At 37.0% G+C, this 23,139-nt stretch overlaps 4 protein-coding genes across 11 annotated transcripts; 2 read left to right on the top strand and 2 right to left on the bottom strand.

Annotated features, from left to right (window-relative positions):
- Positions 1 to 10,935: 10,935 nt before the first annotated feature.
- Positions 10,936 to 15,241, top strand: LOC113354405 (DNA-directed RNA polymerase III subunit rpc9-like). Of its 4 annotated transcripts, none has more exons than XM_026597742.1 (6): positions 10,936 to 11,020; positions 12,172 to 12,245; positions 13,521 to 13,580; positions 13,689 to 13,806; positions 13,892 to 14,044; positions 14,780 to 15,241. In XM_026597742.1, the coding sequence occupies exons 3-6, from the start codon at positions 13,573 to 13,575 to the stop codon at positions 15,095 to 15,097; spliced, it is 597 nt and encodes a 198-aa protein (XP_026453527.1). In that variant the 5' UTR covers positions 10,936 to 11,020; positions 12,172 to 12,245; positions 13,521 to 13,572; the 3' UTR covers positions 15,098 to 15,241. The 4 variants fall into 4 exon arrangements, with proteins under 4 accessions (XP_026453527.1, XP_026453528.1, XP_026453529.1 ...); XM_026597743.1 differs by having other exon boundaries at positions 10,942 to 11,020; positions 12,180 to 12,245; XM_026597744.1 differs by lacking the exon at positions 12,172 to 12,245 and having other exon boundaries at positions 10,942 to 11,020.
- A 388-nt stretch (positions 15,242 to 15,629) lies between these two features.
- On the top strand, positions 15,630 to 18,963 carry LOC113350284. Its single transcript, XM_026594403.1, has 8 exons — positions 15,630 to 16,382; positions 16,468 to 16,617; positions 16,694 to 16,858; positions 16,936 to 17,010; positions 17,088 to 17,264; positions 17,404 to 17,661; positions 17,881 to 18,200; positions 18,290 to 18,963. The coding sequence occupies exons 1-8, from the start codon at positions 15,836 to 15,838 to the stop codon at positions 18,902 to 18,904; spliced, it is 2,307 nt and encodes a 768-aa protein (XP_026450188.1). The 5' UTR covers positions 15,630 to 15,835; the 3' UTR covers positions 18,905 to 18,963.
- A 148-nt stretch (positions 18,964 to 19,111) lies between these two features.
- On the bottom strand, positions 19,112 to 19,831 carry LOC113352605 (chlorophyllase-2, chloroplastic-like; the record flags this gene model as incomplete). The annotated part of the gene is made up of 1 exon (XM_026596412.1): positions 19,112 to 19,831. A coding segment is annotated over one exon (624 nt), but the record flags the coding sequence as incomplete, so codon positions are not given.
- Positions 19,710 to 23,135, bottom strand: LOC113350285. Of its 5 annotated transcripts, none has more exons than XR_003360710.1 (5): positions 22,196 to 23,135; positions 21,315 to 21,426; positions 20,955 to 21,024; positions 20,020 to 20,250; positions 19,710 to 19,848 (listed from the first exon to the last, which is right to left on the bottom strand). XR_003360710.1 is itself a non-coding variant. In XM_026594404.1 (3 exons), exons 1-3 carry the CDS (start codon positions 22,917 to 22,919, stop codon positions 20,997 to 20,999), a joined length of 864 nt encoding a protein of 287 aa, XP_026450189.1. In that variant the 5' UTR covers positions 22,920 to 23,135; the 3' UTR covers positions 20,285 to 20,996. The 5 variants fall into 5 exon arrangements, 1 of the variants encoding a protein (XP_026450189.1); XR_003360709.1 differs by having other exon boundaries at positions 20,020 to 20,162; XR_003360707.1 differs by lacking the exon at positions 20,955 to 21,024.
- Between the last annotated feature and the right edge of the window lie 4 nt (positions 23,136 to 23,139).

Raw genomic sequence — 23,139 nt, 5'->3', positions numbered from 1 at the left:
AGCTGAAAATGTATGACAAACCAATCTTTCCTGAGTTTGTTTGTAAATTACAAGATCCAAGTTCTAAATACCTAAGCTCTCTAATCTAATCTCATACAATCATATACACAAACAATTAAGATTCGCAACAACATATATAATTTGTTTGTTTTTTATTTAAGAAAAAGATATACCATAGTCTCCTTGAGGGCGAAGAATAGCTTGAGAAATCGTAGTTGAGGAAGGTTGATGTGCATCACCGATAATCAGCTTCTGAATCTCTGTATCTGATTTCACATTTCGATTCTCATCAAATTTGTTTGGTACTTGAGAAGCTGATTTAGTCGACATTAATGTATCTCTTTGAATGATTTCATAGTTGATCTTAGTAAAGATCTACATGCACTCAGTGACTGTCTTATCATTCTCACCATTTTCGTCTTCTTGCCTCAGTTTTCTTCCTTCATTCTTCTATTTCTATTTTCCGATCAAAACTAAGAAATTCCCTCCTCCCTCCCTCTCCCTCCTTTCTCTCCTTAAAAGGCCAACTGGGTCAGTATAGGCCTTTGAAAACTTATTTGGGCCTGAGCCTGCTTGTATTAGAATGATTTTTTTGAACCCTGATTTTCCTCGCGTTTTTAGGGGCCACCCCAAAGGATTTAGGGGCAATCAATTTATACCCAGCCAAAGACTCTAGTTAAAGGGTACCCTATATGATATTGAAGTTACATAAATGCCCTTCTGGTAAAACTGTATAAAAACCAAATCAAAAAATTCTACTCATTTCAATTGTATAAGAACGCGAAGAACGCGTACCCGGCAATGTAGTCGGTGGTGGCGATTCCGATAGTCAAACACTTCGTCAACTTCAAATGGCCCCAATTAGGTAAGAATCTATCATTTTTGGGGTTTATTTCGCTTTAATTCGTCGAATCGAGAAAAAAAATTCTAGGGTTTTCGGTTATTTATCCAGATTCGGGCGATATTCATGCTTATTTACTTCCGAATGTAGTCGTGTTCTTCATTTCTCAAGAACATCGACAATATTCGGGAGAAAGATTTGATAATTATCTGCCGAATATTGGTGGCCATATCTTCCTGGATACAAACTTCTAATAATCGGTAGTTTAATGAATTTTTTGGCTACCGAATATATTTAAGTAGACACACAGTATTCGGAAGAACACTCACTACCGAATGTATATATTGAAAAAATCTCAAAATTTCTGATATAGGAAAAATCCCATTTTGGGGCCAGTATTTGGGTCATCGTACATTCGGAATTTTACAAAAAACCTATCCTCCGAATATTACAAGTTCAAAACAAACCACGCCATGGCTCCAGGTGGTTCCAAGGGCCAATATTGAAGGTTAGACAACCCATATTCGGAATTTTGGTAACTAATTTAACTTCCGATTAGTTCAAAGACAAAATTTGAAAAGTATAAGTTTTTCCGAAATTCTGATTTTTGGGCCATCGTACATTCGGAACTTTACAAAAAACCTATCCTCCGAATATTACAAGTTCAAAACAAACCACGCCATGGCTCCAGGTGGTTCCAAGGGCCAATATTGAAGGTTACACAACCCATATTCGGAAGTTTTGGTAACTAATTTAACTTCCGATTATTTCAAAGACAAAATTTGAAAAGTATAAGTTTTTCCAAATTCTGATTTTTGGGTCATCGTACATTCGGAACTTTACAAAAAAATTATCCTCCGAATATTACAAGTTCAAAACAAACCACGCCATGGCTCCAGGTGGTTCCAAGGGCCAATATTGAAGGTTATACAGCCCATATTTGGAATTTTTGGTAACTAATTTAACTTCCGATTAATTCAAAGACAAAATTTGAAAAGTATAAGTTTTTCCCAAATTCTGATTTTTGGGCCATCGTACATTCGGAACTTTACAAAAAACCTATCCTCCGAATATTACAAGTTCAAAACAAACCACGCCATGGCTCCAGGTGGTTCCAAGGTCCAATATTGAAGGTTAGACAGCCCATATTCGGAAGTTTTGGTAACTAATTTAACTTCCGATTATTTCAAAGACAAAATTTGAAAAGTATAAGTTTTTCCAAATTCTGATTTTTGGGTCATCGTACATTCGGAACTTTACAAAAAAATTATCCTCCGAATATTACAAGTTCAAAACAAACCACGCCATGGCTCCAGGTGGTTCCAAGGGCCAATATTGAAGGTTAGACAGCCCATATTCGGAAGTTTTGGTAACTAATTTAACTTCTGATTATTTCAAAGACAAAATTTGAAAAGTATAAGTTTTTCCAAATTCTGATTTTTGGGCCATCGTACATTCGGAACTTTACAAAAAAATTATCCTCCGAATATCACAAGTTCAAAACAAACCACGCCATGGCTCCAGGTGGTTCCAAGGGCCAATATTGAAGGTTAGACAGCCCATATTCGGAAGTTTTGGTAACTAATTTAACTTCCGATTATTTCAAAGACAAAATTTGAAAAGTATAAGTTTTTCCAAATTCTTATTTTTGGGCCATCGTACATTCATAACTTTACAAAAAAATTATCCTCCGAATATTACAAGTTCAAAACAAACCACGCCATGGCTCCAGGTGGTTCCAAAGGCCAATATTGATGGTTAGACAGCCCATATTCGGAAGTTTTGGTAACTAATTTAACTTCCGATTATTTCAAAGACAAAATTTGAAAAGTATAAGTTTTTCCAAATTCTGATTTTTGGGCCATCGTACATTCGGAACTTTACGAAAAAATTATCCTCCGAATATTACAAGTTCAAAACAAACCACGCCATGGCTCCAGGTGGTTCCAAGGTCCAATATTGAAGGTTAGACAGCCCATATTCGGAAGTTTTGGTAACTAATTTAACTTCCGATTATTTCAAAGACAAAATTTGAAAAGTATAAGTTTTTCCAAATTCTGATTTTTGGGCCATCGTACATTCGGAACTTTACAAAAAAATTATCCTTCGAATATTACAAGTTCAAAACAAACCACGCCATGGCTCCAGGTGGTTCCAAGGGCCAATATTGAAGGTTAGACAGCGCATATTCGGAAGTTTTGGTAACTAATTTAACTTCCGATTATTTCAAAGACAAAATTTGAAAAGTATAAGTTTTTCCAAATTCTGATTTTTGGGTCATCGTACATTCGGAACTTTACAAAAAAAATTATCCTCCGAATATTACAAGTTCAAAACAAACCACGCCATGGCTCCAGGTGGTTCCAAGGGCCAATATTGAAGGTTAGACAGCCCATATTCGGAAGTTTTGGTAACTAATTTAACTTCCGATTATTTCAAAGACAAAATTTGAAAAGTATAAGTTTTTCCAAATTCTGATTTTTGGGCCATCGTACATTCGAAACTTTACAAAAAAATTATCCTCCGAATATTACAAGCTCAAAACAAACCACGCCATGGCTCCAGGTGGTTCCAAGGGCCAATATTGAAGGTTAGACAACCCATATTCGGAAGTTTTGGTAACTAATTTAACTTCCGATTAATTCAAAGACAAAATTTGAAAAGTATAAGTTTTTCCCAAATTCTGATTTTTGGGCCATCGTACATTCGGAACTTTACAAAAATCCTATCCTCCGAATATTACAAGTTCAAAACAAACCACGCCATGGCTCCAGGTGGTTCCAAGGGCCAATATTGAAGGTTAGACAGCCCATATTCGGAAGTTTTGGTAACTAATTTAACTTCCGATTAATTCAAAGACAAAATTTGAAAAGTATAAGTTTTTCCCAAATTCTGATTTTTGGGCCATCGTACATTCGGAACTTTACAAAAAACCTATCCTCCGAATATTACAAGTTCAAAACAAACCACGCCATGGCTCCAGGTGGTTCCAAGGTCCAATATTGAAGGTTAGACAGCCCATATTCGGAAGTTTTGGTAACTAATTTAACTTCCGATTATTTCAAAGACAAAATTTGAAAAGTATAAGTTTTTCCGAAATTCTGATTTTTGGGCCATCGTACATTCGAAACTTTACAAAAAAAATTATCCTCTGAATATTACAAGTTCAAAACAAACCACGCCATGGCTCCAGGTGGTTCCAAGGGCCAATATTGAAGGTTAGACAGCCCATATTCGGAAGTTTTGGTAACTAATTTAACTTCCGATTAATTCAAAGACAAAATTTGAAAAGTATAAGTTTTTCCCAAATTATGATTTTTGGGCCATCGTACATTCGGAACTTTACAAAAAAATTATCCTCCGAATATTACAAGTTCAAAACAAACCACGCCATGGCTCCAGGTGGTTCCAAGGGCCAATATTGAAGGTTAGACAACCCATATTCGGAAGTTTTGGTAACTAATTTAACTTCCGATTAATTCAAAGACAAAATTTGAAAAGTATAAGTTTTTCCCAAATTCTGATTTTTGGGCCATCGTACATTCAGAACTTTACAAAAAAATTATCCTCCGAATATTAGAATTCAAAAAAAACCACGCCATGGCTCCAGGTGGTTCCAAGGGCCAATATTGAAGGTTAGACAGCCCATATTCGGAAGTTTTGGTAACTAATTTAACTTTCGATTAAGTTTTGGTAACTTCCAACTTAATCGGTAGATAAGAATTTAAGTTTGCCACCGAATGTCTTATTTGGGGGTAATACGTGTATCGTTAACAACCGATTGTAGTGCACCAATGATACGAAACCTCAACGACTATATTTTCAGAAACCTCAACGGCCATATTTTCAACCGATTGTAGTGCACCAATGATACGTTTCAAAAATCGTTTGCATAGTATAGGGAAGTGTCGGGCCTCAAATAGAAGTCATCAACAAACTCTTCAACGGCTTGCATATGAAAGCAACAAATTATTATACAATAATCGGAGGTTATTAAATAAGTCAAACTTCCGAATACTCTATATTCGGAATCCTATCGGTTACCCAAAACAACCGATTTATGCAAATGAACGTACACAGTTTACAGAGTGCAAAAAATGATATAATCGGAAGCTAAAATATATAGTAAACCAGCCGAATATAAATAACCGGAAGATAACTTTAATCGATAAACATCCGATTTTCAAGTTTTCGGAAATTTTATTTCGAGGCCACTGTTATATTCGGCAGTCAAAGAATGTTAAACTATTACCCATTGTAAAGGATAAGAATACGGAGTTTTGAAATTTTCTGAGGAATTCGTTTTTGGGGCCATTCGGGGGTAAATAACTCTACATAACTACCGAATGTAGATATTTTTGGAAAACCAGTTTGGGGTTTTTTCTCATCTTCGGCAGTAAACTAGTATCTTGGAACTACCGAATATACATATTTGGTACTCAGTGTGTTATATTCGTAGGTTTATTCTACAAATTATCTACCGAATATGGGTAGTTCATGGCATTCAATGCATGCAATAATCGGTTTTTCTTGTTTACAAAAGCACACAAACGCATGCAAATCGAGTATTTGAGTTTCTTAACACAATACCTGTGTTTTACATGCATCGTTAGCTTCAATATCGGGTGATTATCCATTTTCTTCCATGAAAGGGTCGTCTATGTTATCCTCTCCACAAAAGTTTGGATCATTCAACATATACCCCAAATCGTCTTCTCTAAACGGTCGTGAACCCTCAACATTTTGTTCTTCGTCATGATTCTCACCTTGTTCTTCATATCCATCCATTTTTGTAGTGATAAAATGGGTTTTCTCTTTTTTTCCTTCACCTTCTTCTCTATAACTCTAACAACTCAAAAATGAAAAAGAAATGGAAAAAATGAAACACAAATCATTCTAATACTGCACCGACTACAATCAGAAGTCTGGGAAATATTTTGGCTTCCGATTGCAATCGGAGGATAACAATGTTATCATATCCTCCGAATATATAAGGGTAATTTCGCCATTACGAATTACGCGAGATAAGGGCTGGCTACATTTTCCCTTTGGGTGACCTTTTTTGTTTTATTGTTGGCCCCTAAATCCTTTCGAGTGTCCCCTAAAAACGCGAGGCTGATTTTGGGCATACCAAAATCTTCTTAGGCATACAAAGCACTAGTCCCAACTTGGGTGACCTTATAAGGGGTACCCTATGGGGTGGTTCAATTACCTATATGCCCTTAAATCCTTTAAATTACTACTAATCTATCCCTAACCCTAATACAAAACCTATAATCAACTACACCTAAAATCAGTTTCATTCACCTTCTTCTTCTTCCTCTCCACAGCCGAACTCATTCACCCTTCCCTTTCTTTTTTTTTCATCGCGGAAATTTAATCGTCGATTCATGAAAATTTAGTCGACGATTAAACTCATCTATATAATGGGTCGTCGTAAGCCAGTATCTCGTTCAAATTGATCGACTCAACAACCCATTGAAGAAGAAGAAGATTTAGAGAGTGAAGAACAAACTCAAAATCAACCACAAAATCAACCGGAAGAAGAGATTGAAGAAGAACCAACTCCGGAAATGATAATAAGAAGGTTAGTTCTACAAACCCATCTCGTATTTGATGTTTTAGATTGGTTTGGTCGATTTAATTCGTCAAAATCATGTTTCTGCGACGGTTACAGGGTATGGTTCGGCGCAAAACAAATCTTAGATGTGCGCCAAGCTGTTCTTGAAACTGAACCGTGAAAGTGCATATGAACGGCTCGGCGTATATCTGAAATCCGTTTTGAGCCGAACTTAGTGACACAGAGACTTATATTTAGGATCGGCTTATTCGATGGTGTTAGTTTTGTGCCGAATATGTTTTGTGAATTTCAGAAATTTTGCATGTGCGTAGGATCGGCTTGTATGGTAGTATTAGTTTTGTGCCGAATACGTTAGACCGTCTTGGTGTTGATGATGTCACTTTTCAACCATATGAGAAGGAAGATGAAGAAGATGAAGTTGTTGAAGATGAGGATATGCCGGTAGGTATGTATCATGGGCCATTGTGGTATCCCGGTGGTTATGTTATATATGATCCTAGGCGAGTACTCCGTCAATTAGGATTCGTCCAAAAGGTTCCTTTGTTTGACGAGAAATTCAGGTTGTTACCAAAGAGTGGTAAGGGAACTAAAAGCACCACTTCATCTTGGGAACCAAAGTATGATCCTGATCCCACCGTCGAGTTTTGGAATAATTTAGACAATCACACATTAGATGCGTCCAAGTTAACACCTTTACTTGATGATCCATGTGAAGAGGATCCGGGCTATATGGATTGGTATAACCAAATTTCTCATCCCTTCATTATCAATAAGAAAAGGCAAAATATATATGATAAGGAGAAGGCGAAGTCAATCAAGATCACCAACAAGTCTACTTCCGAAGATGTAGTCAAGGCTTTCAAGATTATGGTAAGAATGACTTCACTTTATACTATTTTCATATATTAGTTATGGTAAAAATGTCTTCAACCTCATGGTTATAAGTTGTTGACAAATGAAAAAATAGGTTGCCGTGGGTAGGGAGATGTTGAAAAAAATGAAGGCCAAACTTGGTTGCAAAACACCAATGACCGTGGAAGAACAAAAATACCTCATCAACAAGTGGGATGCAATCATCAACAAAGGACAAGGACCCGAGGAACCCGAACAAAGGCCTACCACTAAGAGGTCTCGACAAGTTGGTGAAGGTATAAGCCAAGGTGGTGCTACCGTCCAACCCAGTAATGATGCGTCGGAAGATGAAGACCAAGGTGGAAGAAGAGGTGGTCGTGCAACTAAGAAGAGGGGTCGTGGTTAAATGCCCTTTTATGTACACTTTTATGGTACACCTTTTCTTAAGTTTTAAGTACACTTTTATGGTGTTACGAACACCTTTGCTTTTAGGTGCTGAACTTTGTTTTTAATGGTGCTGGGATTGGGTTATGGACACCTTCAATTTCATGTTTTAATGAATAGCTTAACAGTTATGCGCCGAATTTATAGAGTTCGGCTTATCCTCTAATGTTAGTTACGCGCCGAATCATTTGTCCTTCAGGTTCGGCTTTTTCTATAATTTGAGTTATAAGCCGAGCCTTAAAAATCATTATTGGTGTAATCCAGTATTGGTGTTCCTCAAGCACGATCAGGTTGATGTTCCTCAATTTCATGTTTTAGTGATCCTTGGTATCCTCGTGAATTATGTCTACTGGATCAGGTTGATTTTCCATGGGTCCAAGCACGATCTACAAAGAATATCACAAGGTTAAACACTAGAAAGGGAATATAATAACAAGGTTCGGCGCATTCGATAATCATATTATGTGTCGAACTATAAACATTTACAGGTTTCGGCTTATACGATATCCTCAATATGTGCCGAACCACGAACAATATTTTAACCCAAAAATTAACAAATTCATGTTCGACTCAGACGATAATCATATTATGTGCCGAACCTTGAACATAAGAGGTTTCGGCTGATACGATATTCTCCATATGTGCCGAACCAGTAACAATATTTCAACTCAGAAATTAAAAAAAAATTATGTTCGGCACATACAATTTTGGATATATAAGCCGAATTAGTAATGATTCTATTCCGGGCTATTCAGGATGTTGTTCGGCTTACTATGAAACTTTCATATAAGCCGAACTAGTGTCTAGCAAAAGGGTTGGAATTGGAAATTATAGGTTCGGCGCATGCAGTAAACAGATTCAGTAAGCCGAACCGTTTATCAATTGGTAGATTCGGCTCATAGATGTGAGCCGAACCTCAACCTGTTTCGCCGAACCATGATTCAAAAAACCTAACTTTTGATAATTGAGAGCTATAGAAGTGAGATTAAGTATAGGATATAAGTGTACATGTGTATTAGAAGCATTGGGTTCCTCATCAATGTCTTCATCATCAGGATTTGACTCATAAAAATCATCATCTTGAGTTTGTGTTTGAGTTTGAGCTTGAGTTTGAGTGGGTGTAAAATCATTCTCATAATCTAAGAAATCAGCCATTTCTGGATCATCGTTGTAGTTGATATGTATTTTCCTAGGTTTTTTAGATGAATGATGACCCTCCTCATCCTCCATTGAATCAAGAATTAGAATTTTCTCTTTCTCTCCTTCTCTTTCTCTCCTTCTTAACCAAACCAAAACTTTGATTTTTTTTTCCTCAAATTTTTCATCTAAACAACTCTTATAATTCTGAAAAATATTTTAATCACTAAACTAAATATTTAATCACTAATCAAGATTATTAACACTAATACGTAAAGGGCAGATTTGCCATTAAAAATTTTTTGGATTAAGGGGTTATCTGATTTTTCTATTTCACAACCTTTTTTGTCTTCATTCAGTATGCCTTGGAAGATTTTGGTATGCCCAATATTATGGTTCATTTTTTTAGGGACCATGGTTTTTTTGAGAGGACCATGGTTTTATTAGGCCACCCTCCCTATAGTTATAAGGGGTGTCCTAAAACGTTGAAATGACTAGCCTATTCTTAACCTAATTTAATTTAAAACCAACCTAATAACCACCTATATATATATAACCACCACCTCCTCCCACCACCACCGCACACCACCGTTGATTACCACCACCACCTCCGATTATCACCACCAACAACCACTGATTACTACCACCACCTTCTCCCACCACCACCGCCCACCACAGCCGATTACCACCACCACCACCTCCAATTATCACCACCACCAACCACCGATCACCACCACCACCTCTGATTACCACCACCGCCAACCACCACCACCTCTATATATATAGCTTAATTTAAAACATTAACAAAGATATTCTCACAAACCCATTACTTGTCATTTGTTTTTGGTTGAATAAATGAGAAGTAATCATCAAAATGAGTTGAAATGAAAGTTGCAGAGAGGTTTAATAGAGTTTTTTTTTCCAGAGAAAAGTTCGGTTACGTCGCAAAACGTTCGGTTTCGTCACAAAAAGTTCGGTTATCACGAATTATTTTTTTCTTAACCGAACTCAGAGTTCGGTTGATTCGCAAAAAATACTTTTAACCGAACTCCTTGTATTAGAACAACACAAGTCCATAAGTTCGGTTCCTTCGCAAAAATGTTAAGTTTTCTTTGTAACTGAACTCTACCTTTGAAACTTCGTAACCGAACTCTACCTAATTCGCCAAGAAATAAATTTCGTAGTAACCGAAATTTTGCAAATTGCATATATGCATATATAAGCCCAGTTCGGTTGATTCGCAAAATATGTTGAAGTTTGCGAACCAACCGAACTTCTAATACTAGGTTACTTTTAACCTGCAGTTCGATTGGGAACTTGGTTGGGATGAAGTTTGCGAACTAACCGAACATACCTCTGTAAATCTTATTACTAAAGTTCGGCTACCTGCGTGTTTGAAGAAAGATACCGAACTCTGTGTTCGGTTATATGTTCTTGACATTTATTAACCGAACTCCGTGTTCGGTTACCTGTTCTTCACACTTGGTAACCGAACTACCTGAACCTAACAGGAATTTTTTATAAAAATTTACAGTTTTATGAATATTTTGATCAATTCAACCACCATTATCTAATTTTGAAGCATACTTGGGTACCAAATACTCTTCCTCCGGTTGTGGTTGGTAAAATCCATCATTTTCATCTTGAGATTGAGTTTGTGGAAGAATACATTCACCATCTAGAAAATAACTCATATCTAGATCATTGTGAAGATTACCAGATATTCTAGGAGAGGATGGAGATGAAGACTCAGATGAGCTATCATTACTTGAATACTCAAGCTTAGTGAATTGGAATTTTTTTTTATTTTCCATGTTTTTCTTCTTCATCATCTCTAATTTTACTCTCTCAATAATTCTACTTCTTTAGCTTAATCATTTTACTAATGATTTTACCAATCATTACCCAAAATTAATCAGGAAGGTAGTTTAGATATTAATATAAATATCTAGATAAGGGGTGACCTACATTTACTTCTAAATGTCGTACTAAAAATAGAATCATGATCCAAAAAAAACCATGGGCCCCACAAAAAAAAATCATTCTTGTATTATTTCTTTCTTTCTTTCTTTCACTGTCTTTTGTACTTGAGTCTCAGAGAAAGGCTAACTTCCTTGAATGCTACACCACCACCACCACAGGGTTTAATCGTTGGCGGCGACCAGGTAGGTTTCTTTGCCCTTTAATCTTTGTGGAGTTATATCTTATGAGCTCGAGATTTATCTCTGTTAACTTATTAAATAGTTAGCGTTAGCTCTTTGAATTTGTGGGGGAATTGTAACTTGGCTTGGGAAGGTATGCAGTGGGTATGTTTGTTGAGTTATACTGGATGTTAGGTGTTTTTGTTGTTATATTTGCTGGCTCGACTACTTTTAGCTTGATTGCATATTCATTCTACTAAGAATCAGTACCATTATCATCTTATTTTGTTATGTTAAAATCATGATTAGGAACCCTAAAGTAAAGATTTGAGATATGCTATAAGATTATGCAATCCTAGTTTGAACCAGAACTAAATCCTAACGTTCCAGCCACAGGGTCTGAACCATGGGACCAGCCTCTTGTGACTTGCTTAGGCGTATGTAAAACGCACATCAGTTGTTTGATCAAAGTTTCCTGTAGATAGACAGGGGCGGAGCCACAGGTTGACTAAACCTGGACCAGCCTCTTAATTAGGTTACAAAAATCTTATGTTTTTTAGGGTCTTTTTTTGTTTGGTTAGATTCTGTCATACTGATTGGAAATTAAAACTATTCTAAGATTTACGTTGTTGTGTGGAATAATGGTGCTGTACCGATATTGAGGGTTGTGTGGAATCTTACACAAGACTTCTTAGTGTATCTAAAGGACATGGTGCAATTTTTTAGGTTTATATTGGTTGTCAATCAATCTTTTAGCCATGCAGAATGTACCGAAGGTGGGACTCAATATCTCCAGATGATCATAACTATTGGCAAAGGCCAGAAGACATGAATTATCCCATCCAGTGCTATTTTTCATTATATACTCCAGCTTAAAGACAGTTACAAAATTAAGTTTCATGCGGCCGTGTATATAGTTATAGCCTCCTTAGCTTTCCTTTGAGCCTTTCCAAGCTTAATTTGTTTAGCCCTTCGCACACTCGTTAACCGTCCATCAATTTGATCCAATATCTTTTAAATCCAGGAATTAGGTGTTCAAAATTATGAACTGTACAAGTCAGATTGCAATTTTTTAATTTTGGTTAATGAAAAGTGAACGATAGGTTTCTGTTATAGTTTAGCATATAAAGTTGTTCTTTTACCAACCTAAGAGTTCCTGCAAATGATTTTCGCAGGAAAAAAGGAAAAGAAAAAGGAGTTCCTGCAAATAATTTCTGCCCCCAGCTTGGATTCCCCTAAATAGCTCCAGGTATGTAGAAACTATTCTCAATGTTGTGTGTGTCTGATCGTTTAGAGTTAAGTAAATAGCTAAGCAATAGCTCTGATATTGGAGCATTATTTGAGGTTTCAAAAGATGCGTGTGTGGTGGAGTATACGCAATACATGTCTGCCATTTTCCAAGATCTTTCTCAGTTCACTGTTGTCCTTTTCATTATATCACACTTTTTCCTCAAAAAGACTAAAACCTGTACTGATACATAAACTCGTATTAGTGTTTTTGGCTTCAGAATTGAATTAATTAGAGAAGGAGTGCTTGCCACCATGTATTACTCATAGATAGTGCATAGAAATGTCTACATCCATGCACTCTGCAAAATGTCCTCAACTCTTCTAACTTCAGTTTTATTTATAACTATGAGTAATAACTCTTAACATGATACTGTTCTCACAACAGAAATTGTGTGTATTCCTTGATCTTTATGGATTTTAAAAGTGTTTAAAGGAAGCGTTAACTGCATATTCCTTGGTCACTTTTTAGCCTATCATATTTTTCTTGTATCACTTTGTAGCACTCACTAATAAGCATCAGTTTCTTAATCTCGGAATTACGTTAATTGCATATTTAGAGGGCAAATGCAATTCGGTTCCTAATCTTAGTTTCAACTCTAACTATTTTAGATAACAACTAGATACTGATTTAGGTGCAGCAAAATTTTTTTTTAGCCCCCCCCCCCCCCCCCCCCCCCCATTCTGAAATCCTGGCTCCGCCACTGTAGATAGATGCTGAATATTAGAGTGAGTGTAGCTCTTTTCTGTGGGTTATAGTTGTAGTAGTACTATACAGCCGAACTGGAATTTCATAACGTTTACATCGAATATATCAATCATGAATGATGTTAAAGATATGATGTTAAAGATGTGTGTAGAGAAGTTTAGCACTTATTCTAGTACTAATGCTTTTAACATTAAGGTGTTGCGTGTTGGGTTGCCATCTTTGATGACTATCTATTTCAACCATTATTAATTTGAGTTTTATTACACAGATACCGATAAGAAATAGTACGGTGCTCACCTTAAGTTGTGGTTTTGACTTAAGAGTGAGTGCACAACTGCAGACTCATTGAATGTTGAGCTCCTTGCTCATCTTTCAAAATTAAAATGTGGGGACTCTTATACATTCTGCATCAAAAACTCTTTGAGCTGTATATTAACTCTGTTTTCCATAATTAAGATGTATATTATTCATCTTTTTGCGTCATTGCTGATTACTTCCGAAGGCTGATAAAACACCACCTACCTGCAGGTGATAAAGGATCTGACTAATTATCGTTTGAGTCGTCAATTCGTGTTTGACGATGAAAGTGTAAGTGCCATACCTCTGAATAGCTTAGTTTTGAGTCTTTTGACGTAGTGCTAAATTTTGTTATTCTTAGTTTTTACTGTTTATTTATTGGCACATCATCTTGTGTAGGAAAAAAGCTAATGCTGGCGCACTTACCAATTTGGAAGTGCTCAACTTTTTACGAGCTAGAGGAGCATCAACAGATCCCACACGAGTAATTGCTCCTGTTTCTCCTTCTGAGTACCAGGTAAGACCTGACACATTCTGATGATGTGGGCTGAAATTCTACATTATAGAGTAAGGAGCGCTCACATTCATTCAATGGTTTTTAGGTTTATGATTATTTGGTTGAAACTGCTGCTTGTAATCAAACACAAGAGAATATCAATGAGTTCTTGAAGAGCTGTGAGAAGTATAAACTTGCGAAAGCAGAGAAGCTCAACATCATTAACATTAGGCCATCAACTCAAGTGGAAATTGACCCGGTAATATATACTTTCAAAATCCTTTTTCAGTTCCTAGTACTGTATATGTTTATAAATCATTTTATTGTCTGTTGCACACTCTTCTTTATGTATTAGCATGCCATATATATGTGATCATACTTGTATTGATTTTCCTTTGTATTGAATAAGTAAGGCTTTTTAGAATTCTATCTTGCGCATTCCGTAACTGCTAGAGCTTGATATAGACAGAAATAAATGAATAGATCTTCTTTTGATCTGTTATCAGTTTTAATTGTTTCAAGATTCACAAGTGCATCTCAGGAATTTCTGCGCAGACACTCACACGCCTTCCAAATGTGTCTGAAATCTTGTTTCTTAGTTAGTCAATGCTTTAAAGTTAGCCTGTTACTTGAATCCATGTTAACCATTGTATACTCTTCTTGACAGCTTCACCAGTCCTGGGGTCTTTACATCATTTGAAATATGACCTAGTAGGCATGATTGTTTGGACCCTTACATATTAATGAAATTGGCAAAAAATGAGACATCAGTGGTAGCGTGGCAACATAGTGTATGGCGTCTTTACCTCAGCAATCAGCATGCGTAGGCTAAACATTTGTTATACGTTCTGATTAAATTAGATACCTTAAAACTTCCCAGATGCTTCAGCCCATTTCTTTTGGCTTCTTCGAGTATTATAGACTGTGGTAAGATGTTTTCTATTGGAAATCATGGACTTATTATCTTCTCCTGGTACTGTGTCCATGTGAACAGATTATTGAAGAGTGTCAGAATCGCTTGAAAGAGGAACAAGTCGAAGAGTTGGTGGAGCTGATAGCAAATTTATTTCCTCCACCACCAACGCCTGAAGGTGCAGATGAGGGTGAAGTAGGAATTCCTGATGGTTTGCCAATGGAAGAAGGTACAGATAATGTTGAAGGAGCTCCAGATGAGGCTAAAGAAGTAACAGATGGATCAGATAAGGATGAAGAAGGATTTTGCGACGGCTTTCAACCGGAAGATACAGATGAGGAGGATATAGAAGGAACTACAGATGGTTTAACGCTGGATGATACAGATAAGGGTAAATAAACAATTCCCAGATGGGTCAACAGTAGAGAAAGAAAATTAAGGTTTCACAAAAATGAGTCAATAACATGTTCATTACCTATAATTGCACACAAAAGTGTAACTCTGAACCATTTATTATTATCTATTTACACTTTTGGTGCTTCATTTTACAAAACCACATTGTTGTACTTTGCACATTCACAAACCCTGCTTATCACCTAGTCTACGTCTAGCACCTCTCAGTAACAAAAAATTCAGTGTGATAAGTTTATAAGATCTAGTTGATTGAAAATTGAAGGGTAGAAGTCTATTTCCATTTACCTGTGTTGGCATCTTTCAATTTTCATTTATTTCTTTTAACTTTGCCTTTTTAAGGATGTAGAGAATATCATCTCAAGACAGTTTCCTCAAGTAGTAAGCTTATCATAGAAGGTAGATCTTCCTTCCCCAACACCTTCCTTGTTTTTTTTTTCCTTCCTCCCCAGAAAGTATTGTGAAGATAATTTTCAGCCATGAAGAAGATTTTACTTTGTAGCTTAAGTGAGAAAGAAGGTAGAAATATATTCTTGGGCCCTAGAAGACCATACTTGACTAGATTTGGTACAAGGAAGTGACTCTTTTGCTTTTTCTTCTTTTTAAAGTTTTGGAAGATTATACTTGATCAGTATTTGGTACAGGGAGATGGACTTGGTCATATATAAGTAAACATGCCCGAGTACATAATGCTGCAAGATCCTCAATCTTCTTTCTGTTTCTTCCATGGCTCCTGAACTTAGTCTTCTCCCATCAACAATGTCCCAGGAAAGTGAATTACCCACAGAAAATATTGGGGCCTTGAAGAAAAGAATGTTTAAGAAAGCCATGGCAGGACTTTGGGAAGATGTCGTGGCGAACTATGCAAATCCATTGGCTCAGGAAATGACGATTACTAAATCAGGAGACACACTATTACATGTAGCGGTTTCTGATGGTCAAGTAGAGACGGTGCAGAAGTTGATTGATCTAATTTCGAAGGAAAATTTGTTAAGGGTCTTAAAGATTGGAAACCATAGAGGGAATACACCACTTCATTTAGCAGCGACATTGGGTAGTGTAGAGATGTGTGAAGCAATTGCAGAGAAAAGTTGTTGTTTGATAGGAGTTCGAAACTATGATAGCGAGATACCACTGTTCTTAGCTGCTTTACATGGGAAAAAACAAGCATTTCTCTCTTTACATTCTTTTTGTGAACATAGTGATTACTCTTACTCTAGAAGGAATGATGGGGAAACCATACTACACTGTGCAATCAGAGGAGAATACTTTGGTGAGCTTTATATGCCCATTTATAATTTAAGACTTTCTTAGTTATGTAACTCACTCACCTACATCTTTTATCTCTCTGTGGATAGACTTGGCGTTCCGTATAATCGGACTATACGAGCACCTTGTTGACAACAACAACGAGAAGGGTCATTCACCACTTCACCTTCTTGTTCTTAATCCTTCAGCGTTTAAAAGTGGAAGCCGCCTTGCAAGATTTGATCTAATCCTCTACTACTGTAAGGGATACTGAATTCAAATGTCTCTCTGTCTCTTACTATCTTCTCTAAATTTGCGTACCTTTTTGCTGCCTAGGTATAATTTTGGATCAGCTCACTCCGAATAAGAGCTACAATTATATCTCGCAAAGAATTGTTGCTAGTAGAGAAAGTTGTCCTACTTACAGAAAGTACTGTCCTGAAAACTACAGAACTTGCCTCACCTTATTCAAATTCTTCAAGCAACTTATTCTTGTCATAGGTAAGGCGAGCAATGAAAAAATCCGGAGGCATTTAACGGTTTACACAGACATTACTAACCATTTTTGTGTTTTCTAGTTAGTCGTAAACAAGTAAGGGATTCCCATGGAGGGGATACAGAGAACCCACATCAAGTGAAACAAAAGTCTTCCAGTAAGTGTGCCTCCTTTAACACAATTGAGAACTTCATTATGTAGTTTCAAAATAACTATCAAATGGAAATTTTATAGGTAGAACACTGAGTGAGCAGCAAAATGATGAACAGAAAATCGAGATAAAGAAAAACAAAAGGTTTTTGAGCTATGGGGCATTGGACCCGCGTCATCATTTGTATCCCCCCAACTATACTACTTGCTTCAACTTCTTCAAACTCGCTATGAAGGCATTGTCAATTTTTCTTGGATTAGGTTTGTACCTCATCATTATAAATTGTTTAAGCACTCACTGAAGGGTGGATGTAGAATTATCTTACATTAGGTGAAAATGTTTACCCATCATGCACAGTAAAAATCAACCGCTTACATGTTGAATGTGAATGTAATGTAGGATTTATAAGGGTGAGGAAAATCAAAGAGAAGAAAGAGAAACATACATGGGCAGCACAAGTCATGGAAGAACTTGTTGAAAGAGCTTCCGTTTGGGAGTATGAAAACAATGGAGTAGACCCACACAGACCATTTACTGATGAAGAAACCACGGCCTTTGATGCTGTGGCCACAGCACATGCAGTTCGAAATAATGATGCTTCATCATCTGATTCCGGTGATCGCAGAGCTAGAAAAAAGAAAGCCAAGAAGAGAAGAGGTTAGACTATTTAAGCATATTCTGTCAAAATAGCATGTATAGTCAAGAAATTGTAAATTCACAAGTTTTTACTTCGAACTTTGAAAAGGATCCTACGTCCAGACTGGAGCCATTTTTCTATTTCATAGCCCGGAATAATTTCCGTAGTGTACTAAAATCATTCTGTAATTAGTTGCATGTTGTAGGTTGTAACACAGTTCACTGATGATGATGGTGCAGGGATTGTTGAGACTCCGATACTAATTGCAGCCAAGATGGGGGTGACAGAGATGGTAGAGAAAATTTTAGATAAATTTCCTGTGGCAATCCAAGACATCAACTCGGAGCGGAAAAATGTTGTGTTATTAGCTGTGGAGAACAGGCAACCCCATGTCTATCGACTATTACTGAAACGGAAAATCCTTCTAGAGAGTGTCTTCCGTAAATTAGATATCAAAGGGAACAGCGCATTGCACCTTGCTGCAACTCTAGGAGAGTACAGGCCTTGGCTTATTCCTGGTGCTGCCTTGCAAATGCAATGGGAAATCAGATGGTACAAGGTACACATATTCTCTTTTAATCTCATGAAAGAATTATTTGACTTGAACCATAGGTATTGAGCACAAATGTTTTAAAATGATTTTGACAGTTTGTTAAAGAATCCATGCCAAGAAATTTCTTTGTACGTCAGAACAACAGAGGGAAATCACCAAAACAAGTATTCACAGAAACACATTCAGAATTAGTTAAAGAAGGAGGTGCATGGTTAACCAGTACATCTGAATCATGTTCTGTTGTAGCCGCACTTATTGCAACAGTTGCTTTTGCTACTGCCTCAACAGTCCCCGGTGGAGTTCAGTCAAACACCGGTGCATCGACCCTCGAAAAAGAACCAGCGTTCAACGTATTTGCTATATCCTCGCTTGTCACTCTTTGCTTTTCTGTTACTTCTGTGATTATGTTTCTTTCCATTCTCACTTCAAGATATCAAGAACAAGATTTTGCTAGTGATTTACCAAAGAAACTAATAGTGGGTCTTTCTTCACTGTTTATATCTATAGCTTCAATGTTGGTATCGTTCTGTGCTGGTCATTTCTTTATACTCAAAGATAAGTTGAGATATGCAGCTTATCCGTTGTATGCAACAACTTGTTTGCCTGTTGCATTTTTTGCTGCTGCACAATTTCCTTTGTACTTTGATCTTATTAGAGCTACTTTTAGAAAGGTTCCTCAGCGGAGTTATAAGGTGAATGTTGCTATCTGATCAGAAGCACGGAGACAAGGGAGTGCGTAATGAATTGTGACCCTACCTAACTCTAGTTAATCCGTCTGTTGCTGGGTTAGTATTGATTATTTCTGGCGTGGACTGGACTAATGAGTGTAGTTTTAAAGCAAGTATTTTGATAAACAGAGAATAGAAGGATGGGTTCTGTGAATTTCAGTGTATCCTTCCTGCAAACACGGAAATATGTGCGGACTAACAACATCAGATTAATGGTACAATAGAGAATTTGGTAGGAAATTCTGTAAAAACATAACAGTTTGAAGCTGAACACTTAACTGTAAGTCAGTCCTTTAAAAACTCAACAGTTTGAAGCTGAGCAGGAAGATTAATATCTTTCCCATCCTTGATAGCATTTAAGTAACTATCATCACCTTCAAGATATGCTTTCATAAAAGCAACAGTAATCCCCCCAACAAAGCTCCTCATTGGCTCCCTTGATTTCCCATTCTTACAAGCACAATAAGTAACGGCCCCTTTAATCCCTTTAGTTTCGTCGTCGAGTGTATCCAAGGCCGGAGATCGACATTCACTGTAAAACTCTTCATGGTTTACACCTTTTGGAGCACAAGCAAAAAACAGTGGATTTCTCTTAATCTCTCCAAGGCCGGATCCCACAACTAAAGCCGCCATATCTAGGTCGAAAGAGTGAGGAACATAGGTTAGAACGAGTGGAGGAATTGGTATACCTTTCATCAGTCCTTCAACTGGATCAATACCCGCTACAGCTGAGTACTTGATCCTATTGCTAGGGTTACTAATGTAAGATAGAGCTAGGCCAAATGCGATTTTGCCACCTCTACTGTGACCACCGAGTGGTGCCTTAGATAGATTAGGTCGCACAACTGGTGGCAGTAAGGGACAGGGTCCATCTGACAACCATTCTGTACTCCTTTTGCTGAGTCGATTTCAACACTATTGGGTAACTGTATAAAGTCAGAGAACGAAACAATTAAGCAATTGCGTTTAATTCTTCTTACTCGTGAGACAGTCTTACTGGAGCAATCTCTAAAGCCAGTGGATACTACTTTTGTTTAGAGCTTGCTCAAAAAGAAGAACAAAGATGTGATGGAATTTAGAAGAATAGTTCAACTGACCTGAGGGGCAATGACAATGAAACCATGAGAAGCAATGTGTTGGATTAGTTGGGAATAGAAAGAATTCTCGAGCAGAAAACCATGGAGAAATACCAGTATTGGAAATTCTCCTTCTTCAGTTGGCGTCGCAATCAAAAGTGGTACTGTGAGAGAATGATTACACAACGGTGAAGATGTTAATGTAGAGCTCTGAGGATTGACTGGAAATAAAGACACTGTGTACTTCCCCAACTGGAAAACATTTATAGAAGAAGAAGAATGAGATGCAGAAGACATGTGAAATCCGTTTAACTAGCTAGTAATAGTTTCACCTTCTAATTTGCAATTCCAGTGTTCCTAAAACAAATTCATGCTAATATAGTACCATTAAGATAAGATTCTTATTTTTACGCCTGCTTGTCAGTTATAATCACAACCTTGAGATAAGGTCTGCTTGTCACTTAGCACATTACTATTACTAGCTCTTTCTATGTGGGACATGCAATTGGCAGGACAAAACGGGGATATATCCGTGTGATCTTAGTGGCATATACAAGTCGAACTTGCAAAAGATCTTTTATCTTAGTATTTATCCCATGTCACTATCCCTTCTGTGGTAATGAAAGAAACTTAAACTCTGGAACAGTGGAATACACAAAAGGAACTTACAATATGGATATATCTTAACTTAATTTCGTTTCTCTGAAGCTTGTCTATACGGATTGGCTTGTCAGATTTACATAAGAAATTAGTGCTAGGTTTTAGTACACACACAATTACTAAAATACGGTAAGTACACATTCAAGATGACCAGTACTTCACTATGTCATTCACCTAAAAAAAATTCAACAGTTTGAAGTTCATCAGGATTCCTAGTTTCTATCCCATCATATACTGTCCTTTCCATCCATTTTCAATTGAGAGTGCATGGCTTGAGGGAAGTAAGGAGCTCATACCTTGGTTACCATGAATTTGACCCTACACCTGCTCTGAACTTGTTATTTAAAGTAGAGCACACCTGCTAACCTGTTCTTAAGTAGTGAAGGTTAAAATTAACTGACAACTAGCTTGCGACAAACATTTCAAAGCCTTCAAAATAATTTTCACTAAAAGATCTCCATTTAACTCTGAAACATGAAAAATGAGTATTCAACCAAATAAAGTTGTTTTTACTATTAATTTAAGAACGAAGGACAAATAATATTATTTGTGATACAATAATACACTGAACATAGTTTTACTTCGCCGAAGAGGATGTGGCAAACGAATGACATGGGTGAATGTTGATTAATTAGGGAAACAAGGTTGTCCGTTACCGTGGTGGATCAACTGCCATTCTCCAGTCATGCTTCTTACGCCTGCATCTGTAATGAGATTTTTGATCCAAAAATGTGTTCTCTTCAACCAGTTCCATGTTGCAATCTGTATCTAGAAATGAAAAATAGAAAAGAGAACATATACACACAAATCAAAAACAGCACACCTTGAGCAGCAATGAACAATTTAGCATTAGATGATGTTTGCAATAACAATGAAGAGAGAGGGAGATTTGATTTAAGTACTAAATGTTCAATATGCTATACTAGAATTTTCAGAAATGATAATAAACATAAAAGGAGATTGACGTAGCAACAAGGTAAATGAAGTGGTGAACAAGAGAAAGGCGAAAACAAACAGAACACGAAGTTGTAGGTTACTGATTCACGTGGTATATAACATGCCTTTATACAATTCCAAAGAGCGTAGATAAAACAAACCGACTTGACTTACTAACGGAGAATGGAGAATACATAAAGCTACTAGACAATGATGACAAGAAACATGGTTTCACTTTCAATCCTACATGAAACATCATTTAATAGTAACAGCTGAGAAATTTCACCCCTTTCATTGAAATTCTTTGATGTCTTTATATATCTCATCCATAAAGCCTTGGGTAGTCTCTATAAGACTCGAGGAGTTCACTTAATCAATCTCAGTGGCTTCACTATAACACAATCAAACATCTAAGAATAATAATAACTAGCTCAAGAGAATTTCAGAACCAATGCAAGACAACTGAAATGCCTAATGCATCAATGAAGTGCAAACATAGATGATGTTCTAAAAAATTTAGTGATGAAGAACAACAAGTACTATAAAACGACATATGAATGAACTATAATTCAAAATAAAAAGTGGAATCATATTTAGTTACCTCTAGACCTTTCACCCCAAAACAAAACTCTACCATCATCTTCCTCTTCATCAAATTCATCACCATATCCAAATTCAGCATCACCCCGATAACCAGGTTCACTACCATACCCACTTTCATTCCCTTGATTATCAAAACCCCCAATTTGCCAAACCCCACCAGAACTCAAACTCTCCCCCTTCTCACAAGCACCACCACCACCACCTCCACCCCCACAATCTTTCTTATCCTTTCTACTATTCTTTACTTCACTAACATCAGAGGAAGACCAATTCCCTTCACCTCCGCCACCACCTCCTGCATTAACGAACAATTCACCACTGGAATCAGTATTCGTTGCAGCAACCACAAAATCAGAACAAGTCGCATGAGCTGCTGATGCTCCAACTGAACAACACCTTCTAGTACCACTCCTATCACTAGTACTTCTTCCTGATACTGATCTTGACCCGTGTCTTCTTCTTTTCTTAGCAGAAGCGAACCATTGAAATTTCTCTTTTTTCTTTGGTCTTTTTTCATCTTCGATTAAACTCAATTTTGACATGTCTAGAGTGTCAATTGTTGTTGTTGTTGCTGTTGTTGTTCGATCTGATAAACATGGTCTTTTGTGTGAATCTGTAAAGGGTTTCGTTAGGGTTTGGAATTGAAATGGTTTCCAAGTATGGAGTTGGTAAGTGAAGGATTCCAGTGTTTGACGATGGTGGTTTAAGGTTCTTTGTGCCATTTATATGCATAAATTTCAGATTTTACGAGGGGATCTTGTGGGTTTGCCTTACTGAAGAGATTAGGATGAGAAAGTTGGGATTTTTAGAAGATCTTACTTCGATTTCATCGAGATTTTCAGGGAGGGAAAATGAACAAAATCATAGATTCCTTAACTGAGAGAGGGCAGAAAAAGAGTAGAGCGCAAAGATTACAGTTTCACCCTTAGAATACAACAGAGC

Source organism: Papaver somniferum, chromosome 2 (assembly GCF_003573695.1).
Source record: "Papaver somniferum cultivar HN1 chromosome 2, ASM357369v1, whole genome shotgun sequence".
NCBI lineage: Eukaryota > Viridiplantae > Streptophyta > Magnoliopsida > Ranunculales > Papaveraceae > Papaver > Papaver somniferum.
The sequence above is the reverse complement of the archived record's forward strand: the minus strand, read 5'-3'. Positions and strand labels throughout refer to the sequence as shown.